This window comes from Microcebus murinus, chromosome 12, assembly GCF_040939455.1.
Source record: "Microcebus murinus isolate Inina chromosome 12, M.murinus_Inina_mat1.0, whole genome shotgun sequence".
Classification (NCBI taxonomy): domain Eukaryota; kingdom Metazoa; phylum Chordata; class Mammalia; order Primates; family Cheirogaleidae; genus Microcebus; species Microcebus murinus.
This window is the reverse complement of record NC_134115.1, coordinates 10,168,126-10,187,777: the sequence shown is the minus strand read 5'-3', so window position 1 is coordinate 10,187,777 and position 19,652 is coordinate 10,168,126. Positions and strand designations below refer to the sequence as shown.

Here is a 19,652-nt window from a genome sequence, read left to right as displayed (position 1 = left end):
ATTCCTTTCTCCAAAGTTCATTCTACAACCTGCACAGCTCCATGAGAGTTCTCTGAGCATGCCATTCTCTTTCAGGCTTTCTCTCCTTTTCATGTGCAATTTCCCTTGCCTGGTAAATCCTCTCAACCTCCACTAAATTTTGCCTGTTCTTCTTTTTCAAAGCCCAGCTTAGGCAATTTCCTCCTCTCCTATTGAAGTTGATTCCTTTCTATTACCTTTGTAACTTCTAACTCCATGGTAAGTAACCTGTTTTGAGGATTCTTATGATTGCCTCTATTCTCTTCTCCAAATTAGATATAATCATATGGAGAGAATAGGTAGGACCCACATAGTTCAGACTCTGTCACTTGAGGCCAGGAGTTTGAGACCAACTTAGGCAACATAGTGAGATGCCAACTCTACAAAAAATTTAAAAATTAGCTGGGTATGATGATATATGCACCTGGAGTCCTAGCTATTCGAAAGGCTGAGGCAGGAGGATCCCTTGAGTTTGAGGCTGCAGTGAGCTGTGATTGTGCCATTGCACTCCAGCCTGGGTGACAGAGCAAAACTCTCCCTCAAAAAAAAAAAGACTCTAGTAGTTTTCTCTGTTTTGTTATTTGTCAGGCAAACCATACCCGCACACACACATACATGCATGCACGTGCACACACCTGTGCACACAGTACACATGAATCATTAAATTCCTGGAAGGCAGGGGCTTGCCTTTTTGATTCTTGTAGTTCAAACATCAACATGTTTAACAAATGTAAACTTAGTCTTCCCAGATACTTGTTAATAGCAGAGAAATCTTTAGTCCTATTGAATGCAGTGAAACAAGCCAGAGTTAGGCTTACATCATTTTATAGTGGGACATTAACACAAGAACCACTTATATCCCTAGCTGCTGTATTTAATGGTACAATCTTATTTCCCAACCTAGGTCTGAGAAACATCTTACCTATTACAACAGCAAAGGTGCCAATCGTGAAGTTCTTCCATTTGAGAAGTGGTCTCGAAGTGGATATCAGTTTATATAACACATTGGTGAGATTTTCTTCCAGCTTTTTCTTTAGGGAGATTAGGGGAACAAATGTTTCAGTTGATAAAATCTCAAGTGAACCATTTATTTAATTTTACTCTTTCAAGATTTATTTATGAGTGCTTGCTATGTACCTGGCAGTGTTCTGAAGCTAAGGATGTAACAGAGAATTCAGTTAATGTTAGTATTCATTTAAAATGAGGTTAGAGTGGCAGGCTTTTGTGTTTGGTTTGAACTTTGTTTGCTTTTTTATTTGTTTGTTTGTTTAACTTTTCTTTTTTGAGACAGACTCTTGCTCTGTCGCCCCAGGTAGAGTGCAGTAGCACGATCATAGCTCACTTCAACATCAAACTCCTAGGCTCAAGCGATCCTCCTGCCTCAGTCTCTCAAGTAGCTGGGAATATGGGTGCGTGCCACCACACCCGGCTAATTTTTCTGGTTTTTAGTAGAGATGAGGTCTCACTGTTGCTCAGGTTGCTTTTGAGCACCTGAGCTCAACCAAGCCTCCTCCTCAGCCTCCCAGAGTGCTAGGATTACAGGCCTGAGCCACCGTGCCCAGCCTGAACTTTGTTTTAATTTGGGGGTGAGGTGTGTCTTTGGAGACACTGGTGCATTTTCAGATGGGCACAGTGTAATCTAGATGTGCCCAATTCTTTTTATTCTCACACCTGTTTTGTTTTAGGGTTTTATGGGATCTCTCTGGCCACTGAGGATTTAATTGAAATAATATCATGGGTAGGGGGATCTTACATATACTTAAAGGGAATAGAGTGTTTAGTTCAATAGTCCTATTTTCTAGATGTTCACTCTAAAGACATATTAACATAATGGAGGTCATGAAGTCAGATGTAACTTAAAATTCTTTATTATCTAGCGAATTAATGAAGCTTGTCTTCGGAGAGGGGGAAAGGTTAATTTCAGTCTAAGCGTCTTGTCTGTGAAATGAACCACAGCGTAAACCTATTTAGAATATTCCAATTTAGGCTGGGCGTGGTGGCTCACACCTGTAATCCTAGCACTCTGGGAGGCCAAGGTGGGAGTATCGCTCAAGGTCAGGAGTTTGAGATCAGCCTGAGCAAGAGTGAGACTCTGTCTCTACTAAAAATAGAAAGAAATTATCTGGACAACTAAAAAAATATATATAAAAAAGTAGCCAGGCATGATGGTACATGCCTGTAGTCCCAGCTACTCGGGAGGCTGAGGCAGAGGGATTGTTTGAGCCCAGGACTTTGAGGTTGCTGTGAGCTAGGCTGACGCCACGGCACTCTAGCCCAGGCAGTAGAGTGAGACTTTGTCTCAAAAAAAAAAAGAGGCCGGGCGCGGTGGCTCACGCCTGTAATCCTAGCTCTCTGGGAGGCCGAGCCGGGCGGATCGTTTGAGTTCAGGAGTTCGAAACCAACCTGAGCAAGAGCGAGACCCCATCTCTACTATAAATAGAAAAATTAATTGGCCAACTAATATATATAGAAAAAATTAGCCGGGCATGGTGGCGAATGCCTGTAGTCCCAGCTACTTGGGAGGCTGAGGCAGGAGGATTGCTTGAGCCCAGGAGTTTGAGGTTGCTGTGAGCTAGGCTGATGCCATGGCACTCACTCTAGCCTGGGCAACAAAGCGAGACTCTGTCCCAAAAAAAAAAAAGAATATTCCAATTTAAAACCTTTTCATCTAATCAATAGCCTTATAGTGTAATTTCCTTTTTAACAGGCCCTTCATAATACAAGACTTTTATCTGCTTATTCAGCCATTGATCCCAGAGTGAAATATTTGTGTTATACCATGAAAGTATTCACAAAAGTGAGTATGCTCCCTGTTGTCATTTATTATGAAGTTTCATTGTGTCCTCATACCTTGTTGAAAACATGAAATCTGTACTTGTTAATGAATTATAACCAATGTCACATGCTTCCTTATAACTATTTGGGAAGCCCTGTGGAGCAAGCTAAAATATTTTTATCTTAAATTTTTACACTGTGATACGATCTTGCTTGTGGCTAATTATCTACTGCTTTGTTGGATTGGGTTGGGTTGGATTGGTTTTGTTGGCATATTTTAGCCATCGAAAACGTGATTTTTAAATTAGTCCCCCAAATAAGTACCTCTTACTTTTATGGTAATAAAATGGCTGCAAACTTAGCAATATTCATTGGTGATCTTTTCTTGGTCTTAGTCTTTGTTTTCCTTCCCTCTAGATGTGTGATATTGGTGATGCATCTAGAGGCAGCTTATCATCATATGCATACACTCTTATGGTGCTATATTTTCTCCAGCAGAGGAATCCACCGGTCATTCCTGTCCTTCAAGAGGTATTAATAAATAGCATTGTAATTCTTACCTGTAAAACTGGGAGCTATCTGAGCCCTCTTTCTTCTCTAAAATTCTGTGGTTCTGTAGTTAAAATTTTAACTATTTTCCTGGAAGTTTTTGTATCAATGCATTAAGTTTGTAATCTATACTAATAGTTTAAAAATTAATTTCAGATATACAAAGGTGAAAAGAAACCTGAAATATTTGTTGATGGCTGGAATATTTATTTTTTTGATCAAATAGATGAACTGGTACGTATTTTAAGAGTAAAGATTTTCCTATATCCTTGATTAAAAATTTGCTCTACTATGCTGTAGTGTAGCTTTTCAATAATTTTTTTGTTTGTTATTCTTATAATAGTGAAAAACTAGTGTTTTGCAGATGTTTTCTTTGAAGTGAAACTTTTATTAAGCCAGGTGAGTTTCTAGGGACTATATTCAGTATTTCTTTAATGCCTAATAATTCCAAATGGTTAAGTAACTTTATTCCAAGTAAAGGAATATTCACTTTGTGGGAGTCTTTGAGTTTTAGAGACCTAATAACCTAGGCAGCTCCAAAACTCTCAGAATTTATTTCGGGATTCTCCTACTAACATGTTCTTAGGTTTAACACTAAAAACTCTGAGCATTCCCTATCTTTAAATCATATAGTTGAGATTAATACTTTTATGTAAATGGTATTTTAAAATATGAAAGTTATATAATTATATATTTATCTATTTAAAGTAGTTAATTAGAAATAAATCCAAATTTACTCCCTAAGATACAAATAAATATTGATATTAACACTTTACTATAGAATGTGATACCCCTTGTTCCCTTCTATTTCTAGCCTGCCTATTGGCCAGAATATGGAAAAAACACAGAATCTGTTGGGCAGTTGTGGCTGGGCCTCCTTCGTTTTTACACAGAGGAATTTGATTTTAAAGAACATGTTATTAGCATCAGGAGAAAAAGTCTGCTTACAACTTTTAAGAAACAGTGGACCTCAAAATACATCGTTATTGAAGGTACAAGTAGAATTGAAATTGTTAGAGTGTAGAGATTGAACTATGAGGGCATTGTTCTTCCTCCTTACAGAGCTTTTCCAGACCAGCTAGGAGCTGCTGCTCCAGATGTGCAGTGCAGCACTCCCATTATTGCTCACACCAAACCAACTTGTCTGTTCCTAGCCTAAAGATTTATTTTTAAATGTCTGATGTCCTTTCACCATGACAAATCTTTTACTGTTATTGGGTACATACTGAAGAATAAGGTAGCAGTACAGATAAGACAGCTTCAAGACAATGGAACTTTTAAAACCATCCTGTTAAACGGTTTAAAGAATGCCACTAAGTGAATTTTCATGATCTTTGTTCACTGTTGAAGAAGTTTACCTGTAAGTAATTGTATATAAATCTTGACATTTATTTCAACCATGGTGGAGAAGGCTTTTCTTCTTCCATTGAGTGCAAGGATCCATTGGAGCTTGCCAATTATTAATGATTTGTTTTCAATTTTTGAAGGTTTATCTTTTGCTTTTAATTTCTACATTACTTTCAGATGAACTATTAATAATAGGCTAAACTATAAAGAATTCTTCATGCATGATTATCTAGCGAGCTGTTCTAGAATTGGGAAACTTCAGTGGTGGTAGTTGTAGTGTTTTTAACTATGCAGTAGCTAATATTGTAGTAACTCTACTATACCAAGCAAATAACCAAAAATACCTGCACACATAAAAATCACCAGAAGAAAGCATGACCAAACTAAGTAGGTAACCTTCTCATAGCAATTAAAATTATATTCCAAAACACATCATGTATACAGCTATCTAAGACATTTGAGATGTAGATATACAAGATCATTTGAGAGTCTGTATGAAGATTTTACTGGAAATTGTATCCTGAGACCCAAATAACCATTGGCATGACATTGGGAGAGGTGAATGTGTCTGTGTATATTTTAATAAATTTATAAGTGTGTTTTATGATCTCCGTGATGAATTATTTTCTGAAGTGATCTTTATCTTTGAATAAAGATCTCTGAAGTGATCTTTATCTTTGTTAGTTAGCAGGAAAATTCATTAGTAAAGTGTTTTAAATTTTGTGACTTCTGTAGGCATCCAGAACTAGTGTCACCCCATATCAGGCTGTTGTGTCTTCTCCAAACAGTATTTATTAAAAACTGGGCAACCAGTCATAATATGCGGGATTTTGTAAGGATTTAATTATAAATCAACACCCTCTTTTCTGATGGATACTTCTGTGGAAAAACTTGCCTTATATTTAGGCAAAATCTAAATTTAGGCAAAAATCTAAAATTTAAAAAAATAATAAAATTTTAAATTTAAAAATTTTTAACACTGATTAAAAACTTTAAAATTTTTTTAAAATAAAGCTATATTGTTTAGCCTTATAGATTTTAAGCTTATTATAAAATGGTAGTCATTTAATACTATTATTAATAACAAAGTAGATGATATTTTCTTCTCATTATATAGGCTTCACTTATTGGATGGATAATGGCATTTCCTGTCATCTTATTTACTCTCCTTAATTTTCTTTCCTTAGATCCTTTTGATTTGAATCATAACCTTGGAGCTGGATTATCAAGGAAAAGTAAGTTACTTTGTTTGTAAATTTTAATGCAATCTCTCTTTTTTTTAATCTATCTAATTGAGTTCTTACTCTTTTCTTCATAGTGACAAATTTCATAATGAAAGCTTTCATCAATGGTAGAAGAGTATTTGGTATTCCTGTCAAAGGATTTCCAAAGGACTACCCCTCAAAAATGGTGAGTGTCTGTTGGAAATGCCAAAAAGAAAAAATTTTTTAAGTGCCTAATTTGTACATAATCCTTCAGTGATAACTTTAATACTCTGAAAGTCTGGTGAATCTAGCCAATGTAAGTAATTATTAATACAATACAAATAATTCCAAAGCCCCACCACCACCACTGTCACCATTTTCAAATGTCTGTGTGTGGAGGTTTTTTATCAGGAGAGCATAGAGAGGTAGACTTAGGGTGGGAAAATTAATAATTTTGCTGCTGCTTCTTTTCCTTCGGTAACACATACCAAGGAAGTGAATACCAGCACTGAAGCAACTTTGAAAATCACAAAAAGAAAAACTGCACCCTTAAGCCCTCAGATAGCTTCTTAACAGAGGTGAATTGAAATTTGTTAAATTCTTGGTTTTCCCTTTGATACCTTTTATTCCTGATTATCTGTGCCAGCCTTTCTAGGTAGCTTCGCTGTTCTGCTAGCATTCAGCTTAATCCGACCTTGGTCAAGCCCAATTTGTACATATGTATGCACATCCTCCACTCTCCTGATATAAATCTACATTTTCCACTGCTTGCCAAGGGAATAATAAATCCTCTTAACAGGACTGGGAGAATGACAGTGCTGCCTGTGCTACAGAACTCTCTGTTCTCATATAACCCAATACTCAGGTTTCTAAGGAAGCACAGTCATTGAAAACAAACCAAAATGTTATTTAATAGAAAATGTATTTTAGTCAGAGAAAAATGGTTAGGGACTAGATGATTTTGCCAAGAATAAAGTTATTTTTTCTGCATCAACTTCCTTAATGAAGATTTTTTGATTAATATTATTTTAAATTGACAGATAACAATTGTACACATTTATGTGGCACAGTGTATTTTTTGTTTGTTTGTTTGTTTTTGAAGGGTTTTTTTTTGTTTTTTTGAAACAAGGTCTCTGTCTGTTGCTTGGGTTAGAGTGCTGTGGCAACAGCCTAGCCCACAACAACCTCAAACTCCTGGGCTCAAGCAATCCTTCTGCCTCAGCCTCTGGAGTAGCTGGCACTACAGACATATACCACCACACCCAGCTAATTTTTTCTATTGTTAGTTTTCTAGCTAATTGCTTCCTATTTTTAGTAGAGATGGGGTCTCGCTCTTGCTCAGGCTGGTCTCAAACTCCTGACCTCAAGCAATCCTCCCGCCTCAACTTCCCAGAGTGCTAGGATTACAGGATTGAGTGACCGGTGCCTGCCCACCATGTGTTTTGATACATGCATACAAGGAATGATTAAATCAAGCCAATGAACACATTTGTCACTTTGTTTACTTACCATTTTTTGTGGTGCGACATTTGTATTTACTCTCTTAGTTATTTTGAAATATATAATACATTCTTACTGAATATAGTTGCCCTGTTGTGCAGTAAACCTCAAAATTTATTCTTCCTCTCTGTCTGAAACTTTGTTCCCTCTGACCAACAACTCATTCCCTCCCACCCGGCAGTGAAGACTCATAACACATCCAGTATTGGATGGCATTTGCACATCTGGTTTTTGCTGGATATTGCCATGACAGTCTCATATGACAGTGCTTCTGAAACTTGTTCAAACAAATCACCTGGTGATTTTGTTTAAAAGCAGACTCTGATTTGGCAGGTCTGGGATGAGGCCCAAGATTTTGCATTTCTAGTAGCTCCCAAGTCATGCCAATGCTGCTGGTCCCCACTTTAATTTTAGTAGTAAAGAGGCCAAACCATTGTCTTTCCTTTCTTCTGTTATTTTTCTGTCAGAAGCCACAATAAAACAAAGCAGCAATACATAACTGTTTTCTTTTCCTCAGTGTAATCTGTGTAATGCAAATCATGTTCCTCAATTCATTAGGTGTTAGCCTTTACATTTTATGAGACGACAAAGCCTTTGTACCTGGCTTTACTTCCTCACAGGTCCTGGGGAAGCTGACTCAAGGGGAGGTGTAATGCGATTATTTAAAAATGTGCTTAAACCTTTAGGATTAGGGTTGAACTGCATGACAAAAATGGATTTAGGTAAAATTATCCTGAATTAGACCTTGATGGTTTTAGATTTTGTTTTGCATTAAACAATATAAATACTTATTGAAAATAATTGTATGTCAACATTAATATGTAAGATCACTGTCTAATGTCTAGTTATATATTTTGATTTTACATTTAATAGTTGAGGCTTTTATACATTTCTGTTCTTCTAGGAGTACTTTTTTGATCCAGATGTACTAACTGAAGGAGAGCTGGCCCCAAATGATAGATGTTGTCGGATTTGTGGAAAAATTGGACACTTCATGAAGGACTGTCCTATGAGGAGAAAGTAAGTGAATGTTTAATAGGGGTGGTTTTGTCTTTATTTTCTTATTCCAGTTTTTAAATAAGGTTCTATTGTAACAAAAATAAGCTTATAAGAAATCCAGCATTTTTCTGATAAATATTTTGTTTTTTGGTTTTATTTTTTAAGAAAATGAAGTGATTTAAAACATGGCTTTACGTACAGATGATGAGGATTAACTTGGGTGCAGGTAACAGTCTTCCAGGCCTGATCCCCTCTCCTGATTTTGGTCATGGCCCTAATCATTAATTAGCCTCTCCAATAAGGACAGAAGAAGAAAAGAGGAAACTAAATTTCTTTTCTGTTACAGTAGTGAGATGTTCAGAATCTTTTTAGAGTCAATGAATAATTGAATGAGTTTTTTCAGGATTTTAGTTACTAATGTATAATAATTGAGATACAGCATGTTGGGATTTATATTCATGAACAGTTTCCTAGAATGCAGGACCTTTCATTTGTACCCAGCCTAACCCTTAATAATTGCTACAAGTAGGTCACCTCCTCAGTTTGGTCACCCTCCTTTCTTCTGGTGGTACATGTAGGAAGGAAAGAGGAATGTGTTTTTGATCACTTGCTTGAGACATGTTGTTTGGGTTTATAATAGTGGTGTTTTTAACTGTACAATAATATTCTTATTTTAAAACATGCCACTCAAATTAAGTCACCATCTGAAATTTGAGGAGCTCTTTTTTAAGTGCTTTCTCCTGTCATTCAAATAATAGTGATCACACTGAGCAAGGGAGAAATGATATTGATAATTTAAGAACACAAATCTCCTTATAACCATTGTTCCTTTGTGAACTTAAAGTTTCACATCTCAAATTTCCAGTGCCTAGTAAAGAATGCTAATGCACCAGAAAGGCTATTCAAAAAACAACTCCAAGGACAATTTGAGTTTCACTGAACCAAGGAGTCCCACTAATTGCAAAAAATGGTCTTATAGTACTAGAGCGAGTTTGAAAATGAAAAATTACACCCTTAAGTCCTGAGGTAACTTCTTAATAGAGAAGATGGATTTTAGTTTGTTAAGTTCTTGCTTTTCCCTTTGATACCTTCCATTTCTGAGTATCTCATAACTCTGGAGTTGGCTTAATATTGTGTTAGGTTTCTATTAAGATTTTTCCTACTAGTATGATGTCTTCTACAGAGTGAGACGACGGCGAGATCAGGAAGATGGCCTGAACCAAAGATACCCTGAGAACAAAGAAAAAAGAAGCAAAGAGGACAAAGAAATTCAAAACAAGTATACAGAAAGGGAGGTGTTAACAAAAGAAGATAAGTCCATGCAGTGCACACCTCAGAAAGCCAAGCCAGTGAGGGCAGCTGTCGACCTGGGGAGGGAGAAGATTCTCAGGCTACCAGTGGAAAAATGGAAGAGACAGGATGACAAAGACTTAAGAGAAAAACGTTGTTTTATTTGTGGAAGAGAAGGGCATATTAAAAAGGAATGCCCACAATTTAAAGGCTCTCCAGGTAGGGACACCTATCACACCTTGGTGTTTGCACTAACATCTCAAGGGAAATATCCTTTTTAGAATTATTTACTATTTTCATTATATTCATTTCTTCAACAAATATATTTACTCAAAAGAGATTTTGTTTTTAAGAAAGTAAAATCCCTCTCCCCCTTTAATTCTGATCCTCTGTACATCTTACACACTTATTCCTGGCTTTATTTAGAGTCTCATGAAAGTCATTTGGTGGGCTTTTCTAAGATTATCAAGGAAATGAAAGTCTAATCATCCCTTGTACCTGAACAATGTAGCTTCAGTGACCAGAACACGAGCTACAGCTTAAGCTTTGCTACTCAGTATGTGCACTTTTGAAATCAAGTCACTGGCCAGCCAATGGGGGAAGGCAGTGGCCCAGGGTATCTGAGGACACTAGACTGTGTTTGCAGGGTCACAGTGAGCCACTCGCAGTTTTGTCTGTATGCACACAGGCATGCGTATGGGAAAGGGAATAGAAGGAAGTATGCTGCATGGTTAACACTGGTTATATCTGCAGAGGGGAATTACGGAGGATTTTTTCTTTAGATTTTATTTTCATTTTCTACAAGTAAGCATGATTATTCTTATGAAGAGGAAAATATATATATTATCAGTAGTTCAAAATCATGCACAAATCTTGCCCCCTTGAATTGTTGGTTGTGAATTGGCCATTTTTTCTAAATGGGTGAAGTGTCTCTTGTGGGCACCTTTTTAAGAGTCTATTATGTGTAAGGGTACCTTTTGTGTGTATAATAAGCTATAATGTACAAAGCAATTTATACATTCTCACTTTGTTTCTCAGAATAAATTTGTGCAAGTGGATGGAATTTTATAAGCATAGAAAAGAAACCCTGGGGAGTAATTTTTTCTTTTTCTAATTGAAATAGTTAACCCTGTTGCTATCTTTAGGGTGTATGTGTTTGGGAATAGCATTTAAAAAAGTCGGTGCTGCTTTGCAAGTTCCATAAAATACTCCAGTATTTATAGTTCTTGAAACAACAATACCTTTCTTCCATTTTATTTTATCATATTCAGCCAAATAATGTATTATCTATTTCAAGACAGAAGATTTTTAGATTGCCCATTCTTAGGGTTTTTTGTTTTGTTTTTTTTTTATTACAATTCAGGTCCTCTAATTCTACATTCTTAGGGTTTTTTTAGCAGCTTTATACAAAAAGAAAATATTTTTTACATTTTTATCTATTATTTTTAAAATAGGACTTAAATGTTTATGGGCGAAACAGCTTTGGCTAGCTCACATGGGACATACACCAGAATAAAATGATTTTCTTTTATGGTGATAAGAGGAAAATGTGTTTAAGTGAAATTAAAGTGATAATAATTGCTAACATTCATTAAGCCTTTACTATGTGTCAGGCACTATTTTAAGTACTTTACATGGATAATCTCATTTAATTTTCACAACAGCTCTGTTAAATGTGATGGTATTAATATCCCCAGTTTACAGATAAGGAAAGTGTAAATAGTGTAGATACAATTTAAATCGTTTTACCAAAATTTTTTTGTAGGCTGCCCTTCATAAGAACTCAAGGTCTGTGTTTACTAATAGCATGAAACAGATTATTATTGTGTTCCTCTTAGATACAACAAAATGGTGAAGTTGCCCCAGCTTTGATGGATTTCTTTGTTCCAGCTAGTAATAAGTTTTAAGTTGTTTACTAGTGAAGCTCTCCAAACAGAGCAGTGATTCTGGCAGTCCGAGGGTGCAACAGCAAATCAAAGATGGGGGCCCATACCCTGGCGGCAGGGGGATTATCAGCTTGCCTAAGGTCAAGCACACATCTAGGAATGTGGTTTCTGCAGAATGCAATACTCACACATGGAAGTGAGTAGTCATGACGTTATAAAAGTGAAATCAGAAGCAAGGAGTAGGGATAGCGTATGGTGAATTTCCTTCAGTAGCAATTGAACACAATCAGCTTCTTCCTGTCTAAAAGTTATGGTCCTACCTCTCATTCCTTCAAATATATTAATTTTGTGTTTGTACAACGTCCTGAGTGGTGCTTCTGTCATACCAACAAAAAATCTTTCTGTGAAAGTTTGAAAACAGAGCTACTGCTTTTAATTGAAAGTAGGAACAAAAAGTGCTGATTTCTTTTTTAGGTATGACTAAAGCAGATTATGTGTTTGGATCCCCTTCTTCACCTAGCCCTCTGAGACCAACTGGTACATTTGTTCAGGTAAACCTAGCACAAAACTGAGAAGGAAGCCTCTGTCATCTCTATTCAAGAGACACTTACTGAGTGCTCGCCCCTGTGTGCCAGGTCCCGGGCGAGGTGCCCTGGGCCCTCCTTCCTTCTGACTAACCCTCAGCACTCCTTCTCTGAGCCGCTCACCTGCGGTGCGTGGTGAGCCTGGCTGGGCACTGGGTAGCAGGGCCTTGTTTAAATATTCCAGCTTACATGTCTTGCTTTTCAGTTAACTTGCAAAATTCCGCTACCCACACGACTAACTTCAGCTCTCCTTGGATACAGTTTTGGTTTTAAGGCTGTTTCAGATGCTATTCCTTTCGATTTTGTAAGCCAGTGTATTTCATTTTTTAGGCAGTGCTTTTACATGAAGACAAAAAGAAACAAAATACAACAGTTTTTTTGAGTCCCCAGTCAGGTATGTGGGTTTAAAAAAAAAAACCAAATGTGTGTTATTTTATTTACTGCATACTTTACCACGTGCCTTTTGCACTCTTCTTTGAATAAGTAGTTTTAACAGGGATGGACATCAGAATCACTTGGGTAACTTTTAAAAATACAGTTTCCTGGCCTCCACCTTCATTTCCTAAATCTGATTCTCCAATGGTTACACCTGGGCCTGTGTATTTTGTAAACGTTCCTGGTGATTCTTATGCCACCCCTGAGTAGTAACCATAGTCTTCAATTATTCGTTCCTCCCCTGTGCTTTTTGTTTCTGCTTTGAAATTGCTGCTGTCTTAACAGCAGTGTTTTCTCCTTGTGGGGATTATTTGCTACGCACCAAAATAAGGAAAGAAAGTAATTGTTAGCCTGAACCCCACTCCTCACCTCAGCTACGCCATTTACTCATTCCTTCAGCAAGTATTTATTAATCCTCCCCTTCCCTTCCTAAGTGCAGGGCACTGGCTTCAACACTAAAGATACCTCAGTGAGCAAGCAAAGCCCCTTCTCTCATTGACTCCACATTCTGGTCAGAAGATATAGACAATGAGGAAATGCGTAAATAATAATATTTCACGTGGTGGCAGATGCTAAGAAGAAATACAATGCAGGAAAAGGGAAAGAGTGTTGGATAAGGAGGCAGCCTCTCTGATAAAGTAACATTTAAGCAAAGAATCAAATGAAAGAAAAGGGCAAGTCGGGGAAATTGGCACTGGACCGTTAAATGCAGAGCTGAAAACAGCTCTTGTCCTGCAGCATCGCTGAGGCAGTGTGCCAGGAGTGGAGCAGGCCAGCAGGTGACCAGTAGGAGGTGAGGTCACAGAGCAAATGGGTCTGAATTGTGACTGTCTTCAGCAACGTAGCCACTGGAGTGTTTTTCTCTAAATCAGATGAGACTGTTACGGGGTTGTAAGCCAAGGAGTGATGTTATTTTAAAAGACTTAACGACTGTTGTGCAGGGACAAGAGTGGAGACTTAGAATAACAACTAGGAGGCTACCACAGTAGTTCAGGAGAGAGAGATGACTGGTCATATTCTGGATGTTTTGAACGTAGCACCAACAAGATTTGTTGATGGATTAGAGGGTATATTATGAGAGAAAAGTGATTCAGAGATGACAGTCCAATTTTTAGCCTAAACACTGGAAAATGGGGGTTGAATTTACTGTGCAGGGGAAGACTCAGAAAATAGGTTTGGAGCAGAAGTAGACTTCTATTTTAGACATGTAAGTTTATGATACCTTTTGGATACCTGACTAGAGATGTTGAGCAGCCAATTTAGAGACTCCAGGAAGATAAACAAAGGAGACCAAGACAAAGTAGTCAATGGGGGTTGTCTCTAAAGTCCATCGTATCTTCTGGGGATTGGTTCCAAAATACCCCCATACCAAACCTGCAGATGGCCGAGTCCCTTGCAGGCCCCCTCCATGTCCACAAAGAACGTAACTGTACTTTGAATGTTATTAACAGGAGAAAAATTAATGGAATTATTGACTAAGTATCTGTCAATAGCAAGATGAATTATCTCAAGTACAAAATGATCTAAATAGAACTAGGCATTTGTTTTTTTGATGTGTGTATTTTACAATCTTTTGGGTTTTTTTAATAATTGAGGAAAACATTTGAAATGGGATCAGATCTCTTTATAATCAAAATATAAAAGAAAGGTAAATAGGCAGATAAGTAGGCTCTATGAGAAAACATTAGAGCAACTGTGTCCTGGGAAGGTTTGTAATTATTCTCAGTAGAATGCATGGACTTAATAAGAGTTTGGTGGGCACAATGTCTCACGCCTGTAATCCTAGTACTTTGGAAGGCCGAGGTGGGAGGATCATTTGAGGTCAGGAATTTGAGACCAGCCAGAGCAATGGCAAGACCCTGTCTCTACAAAAAATAGAAAAATTAGGTGAGCATGGTGGTGTGAGCCTGTAGTTCCAGCTGCTTAGGAGGCTGAGGCAGGAGGATTGCTTGAGACCAGGAGTTTGAGGTTGCAGTGAGCTTTGATGATGCCACTGCACTCTAGCCTGGGCAACAGAGCGAGACCCTGTCTCAGAAAAGAAAGAAATAAAAAACAATAGTTCTATTGGGAAAAACCCCTACATCAAATAAAAGTGAAATGAGAATGGGCCTGCTGTGGGGTGAGCTGAGTGATACTGAGAGCAACCCTGAAAGGTAGGTGAGGAGATTGATGCCCTAGATCACACCCAAGTTGACTCTGAGAGTGAGTCCAAGAGATGAAGTACGTGGGAAACACTCCAACCCATCCCATGTTGGTGGAATTCTTTTCCCCCATAGCTCCTCTGAGATTTTGAGGTTCACATATGTGAAGACAAACCAAAAGAATGATTTGTGTAGACAAACCAAAAGAATGTTATTTTTATAAGCTTCAGCCTTCAGATATTTTCAAAACATTTTATATAGGAAAAATACTGATCCTTCTTTGGTCAAGATGTTCATTTTGTCAAGCATATAAAGTATAATATTGTTTAAGAACATGGTTTCCTGCAGTCAGATTACATGGCTGTGACTTCTAGCTTTGTGATCTTGAATGATCTCCTTATCTTCCACATGCCTCAGTTTTCCCACCTGTAAACAGGGGATGATAATAATACCTGACTGGCAGTGATGTTGAGAAATTCATGTAAAAGCACTTAGACCAGCACCTGCACGTGTGAGAGCAGCAAAAAGCTTGTGGTGCCAATTCCATTGATGTGTCCTTACCTCTGCAGGGTACTGCCATGCCTGCAGGCCCCAGCATTCTTCCTGCTGGAGACTTCACACATTGGAAAGCAGAATTTTACTGTAATTTTATAATTTGTTTTAAAGTGGAAGAAATAGGGATGCTTGGCATTACCAATTGACAGTAAGATAGACAGTAAGATAGGATTTCTGTAATTATCTTCTCAGTTAAAGATTTACTACAGAGAAAATTTATTACAATAATTATGCTACTTTATACAAGTAAAAACAAAACATTTCTAGGTGGTTAAAATCCGTCCAATAAATTAAACTCTTCAAGTAAGTATTTTTGACAGATTTTTTCCTTGATAAATATATGCAAATCACCTACATTGTTATAAGTGTGAAATAGTATCTCAACTGTAAGTAGTATTGATTTCTCCAAAGCTCTTCCTTTCCATAGTATTAAGTCTGTCTGTGACCCACAAGCAGTTTCCCAAGAAAGCATGCTGGTACAGACAGCCCCTGCTCTCATACTTTAGCTGTCCTGACCTTTGGCAAGAGGTTTAGCTTCTCTGAGGACCAGCTGTCCACTCCATTGAATTGGTGGTAACACCACCTATCTTACAGGGTGCTAGAGAAGATAAAAGCACCCACCCACAGTAAGCACTCAGGTTCTTTCCTCGTGATACCTACCTGCATGCCTTTCTACTAGGCTGCATATAGTTCTTAACTCCCAAACTAGACAGTAGTGGACAGAAAGTTCCTAGGATTTCCTTGCTCTTCATTGTTACCTCCCTCCCCCACATACACATAGCTAACACAGTGCCTTACATATTCAGTAAGTTTTATTGATTAAATGTGAACACATTTTGAAGGAATAAAGAAGACTAACTGGGAGAATGGTCAAGAACATGAGTTTTGGCCAGACGCAGTGGCTCACACCTGTAATCCCAGCACTTTGGGGGCCTAGGTAGGAGGATCACTTGAGACTAGGAGTTCAAGACCAGCATGGGCAACACAGCCAGACACCATTTCTACAAAAATTTAAAAAATTAACCAGGCAGAGTGGTGTATGCCTGTTAGTCCTAGTTACTTGGGAGCCTGAGGCAGGAGGATCCCTTGAGCCCAGGAGTTCAAGGCTACAGTGAACCATGATGATGCCCCTGCACTCCAGCCTGGCAATGGAATGAGACCCTGACTCAAAAAAAAAAATGTGGGTTTTAGACCCTTGGGTTTGAAATCAAGCCCAAACATTTACTAGTTGTGTGACCTCTGTCAAGTTATCCTCTCTGTGCCTCAGTTTCCCTATTGGTAAATTGGGGCTAACACCTCACAGGACTATTGGTAGGATTGATTTCCTGCAGATAAAGCACTCAACACAGCAGCAGACACAGACACATCACTCAGTAAATTATCACTTCCCTTTGTTATTGTAGTGAACAGAAAGTCTCCAACCTTTCTATAATTTATTTCTTCTAATTTATAGGACAAAACAACCTGTGTTTTTTCATTTATTCCATTGATCTTGGCTTGAAATCTTAAAAATTGGAAATGCTGTAAGAGATTGGTGGTTATCTTTTCATCCTTATGAGGATGCATACTTTAAAAACTTTGATCAGAATTTTAAAGCCTTCTGATTTAAAAAAACAAAAGCAGAAAACCAGTGATCTTTATGATAAATTTAGAATAATAGAAATACTTTTTAAAATAGTATGGGGGCCGGGCGCAGTGGTTCACACCTATAATCCTAGCATTCTGGGAGGCCGAGGTGGGTGGATCGTCTGAGCTTAGGAGTTCGAGACCAACCTGAGCCAGAGCGAGACCCCCGTCTCTACCAAAAATAGAAAAAGTTAGCCAGGCATGGTGGTGCATGCCTGTAGTCCCAGCTACTTGGGAGGCTGAGGCAGAAGGATCGCTTGAGCCCAGGAGCTTGAGGTTGCTATGAGCTAGGCTGACGCCATGGCACCTAGCTGGGGCAACAGAGTGAGACTCTGTCTCAAAAAAAAATAAAATGCAATAAAATAAAATAGTATGGGAAGATTTTGTTGTCAGATATAACATTGTTTACTAATCATTCCTTATTAATAGACTGGCTGTTTTCAAATATTTGGTGTATCAGTCTCTTCAAAACTTTTTTCCTTACCTACTCTCTCCCAAAATATTGGAAAGCTCATATATCATCTTGTACATTTTTAAGTTGATATCTAAATTTTTCACTATAATTGCCAAGCATGTAATTTTGAGGGGGAGTGCTATAAATATCGACATTTTAAAATAAAATTTTTAAATCAGCTTTAAATGTGTTAAATGAAATACAAGTATCATTGCCTTTTCATACCCACCATTATTCACTCACAGCTCTTTAACAGACAGAAATTTTATATTATTTCCCTTTCCTCCTTGAATTCCTTTTTTGTACATCCTCTACAGGATTTTATCATAAAATGATTTATTTGTATTATACATATTTTCAAGTTTATCATACTTATCAGCAATAAAAGTATTTATATACATTGGAGTTTTAAGCTTTTTGTTAAATCTCAATGTATAAAATTTCTCCTACAATGAGCTTTCACATTTATTAGTATATATAATTGATCCAAACAAATATTATAAATTTTGATTAAAATTACTTTTTATGTTAAGTTACTGAAATTACTTTCATTTGATGAGAGAGATGGAATTTCTCCCCATTTATGTATCTTTGGATCAGTATTTCTTGCTAGGTGAGTGAAACAGTGTTCCTTATTATTAGTTTGGCAACAGAAGACATATTATAGTGCTACTCATTTATTTTCATTGCTTAATTACATGATCAAAAATCACATAGCAATGTAGCATCAAAAATTATTTATAATGATTATCAGCTATCAATGTAACTTTACAAAAGCTAAAAATTTGCATTTTTATTAGAGGCATTCACATTTACCATAGCTATCAGCATTTTGTTTGCCTCCTGCCTTCCCAGGTTTTTTCACCTCATGGCAATGCACCACAGTAAGATTTGGGTGGTTTGGATTTGCTTTAGTAAAGTAGGAGAAGAATAATTGCTAAAAGGGAGTTGGAAAGGAAAAGTGGAGTGATTGCTGAGAACCAGCCCAAAGCTTTGACCACAGAGGAATTCACAGACTTATCAGTTTTAAGGAAGTACAGATATAAGTTGAGGATTTGAAAACTGACTCTTAAAACTATCCTTGCCTGCATGCCCTGTCAAGTAGGCTCAGGGACACATGGACCCGAGTTTGAAGACCACTGTTTATATAAAAAACACTATCATGAGTGCTTGCGTATTTGCCTAGTTATTTCATCAGGATAAATCCCCACTTACACAAATTAGAGGTTAAAAAGTACGTACGTTTTCATGGTGATGCCAAATTGTGATTATTACCAATCCTAGAGAGTCAATGTTGACCTGTTTCCCCATACCCTGACTTCATTAGGATAGTCTTTTTTTATTTTACCAATCTGCTTGAATTTCCACAATTCCCATTGAACTCCAACATTTCTTACCTATTTTCATTTGTATTTATGTCTTGGTATTTTTGTATTAGAATATTCATACCTGTTTTTAGGAGTGCGTCCTACATAAGAATTGATTCATGCTTTGTCAGATATGTTGTATCATCCATTACCACCTCCAAAGCCAGTTTATTATTCTTTTAACCTCATTTAAATGTGTTTGTCATATAGATGTATATTTGTTTTAATAGCTTGATCTAGCCAACTTTGGAGTGGATTCAAGTCATGCTTACAAAATTTTATAAATGTTATATTCTTCCCCTGCATTATATAAAAGTTTATTCTTATTTTTAGTACTTTGTTTTTTTACGTGCAGATATTTTATATGATGTACAGGAATAATAAAAAAAAGTTTTAATGTAGTAGATTACATGTTTAAATGATATACTAATACAACTGTATTCTTAGAGTAACATTTCGGGGGGAAAAAAACAGGTACAAATAATGATATACAATAACTCATCTTCCAAAGAATTGGCATTGTTTTTCAGTCTTTTTTTTAAAAAACTAGATCAATCACTAAGGTGATGGAAGTGCCCTTGACTACCATCCCAGGCCCACTTCCTCTGTCATATCCTCCTTAGCCCTAGATGTATCCATTATTATGAGTTTAAGTATCCTTGCAGATCTTTTTCTTTTTTTACCCATCCCTCTTCCAGTTCTTTTTAAAACTCTTACATATGTAGCCCTTAGCAAATGTATCCTTGGTAAATTTTTAAGTTTAAATGGCATATCATAGTGCATAATAAGAATGTTCTACAAGCTGGGTACAGTGGCACATAACTGAAGTCCCAGCTACTCAAGATGCTGAGGCAGGAGGATTGCTTTGAGCCAAGGAGTTAAAGGATGTAGGACGCCATAACTGAGCCTGGGAAACATAAT

General features: G+C 37.2%; 1 protein-coding gene across 4 annotated transcripts in view; it reads left to right on the top strand.

Moving 5' to 3' along the window:
• Positions 1 to 19,652, top strand: part of TUT7 (terminal uridylyl transferase 7) — a 64,178-nt gene that overhangs the window by 40,365 nt on the left and 4,161 nt on the right. For 3 of the 4 annotated variants that reach the window (XM_076008525.1, XM_076008523.1, XM_076008524.1), the window contains 11 exons: positions 923 to 1,026; positions 2,726 to 2,815; positions 3,211 to 3,324; positions 3,499 to 3,576; positions 4,157 to 4,334; positions 5,877 to 5,924; positions 6,008 to 6,099; positions 8,299 to 8,414; positions 9,577 to 9,902; positions 12,044 to 12,120; positions 12,484 to 12,547. In XM_076008525.1, coding sequence (XP_075864640.1) covers positions 923 to 1,026; positions 2,726 to 2,815; positions 3,211 to 3,324; positions 3,499 to 3,576; positions 4,157 to 4,334; positions 5,877 to 5,924; positions 6,008 to 6,099; positions 8,299 to 8,414; positions 9,577 to 9,902; positions 12,044 to 12,120; positions 12,484 to 12,547 — 1,287 coding nt within the window. The remainder of the gene's footprint in view (positions 1 to 922; positions 1,027 to 2,725; positions 2,816 to 3,210; positions 3,325 to 3,498; positions 3,577 to 4,156; positions 4,335 to 5,876; positions 5,925 to 6,007; positions 6,100 to 8,298; positions 8,415 to 9,576; positions 9,903 to 12,043; positions 12,121 to 12,483; positions 12,548 to 19,652) is intronic. The other variant, XM_012736691.3, reaches the window with a different exon arrangement.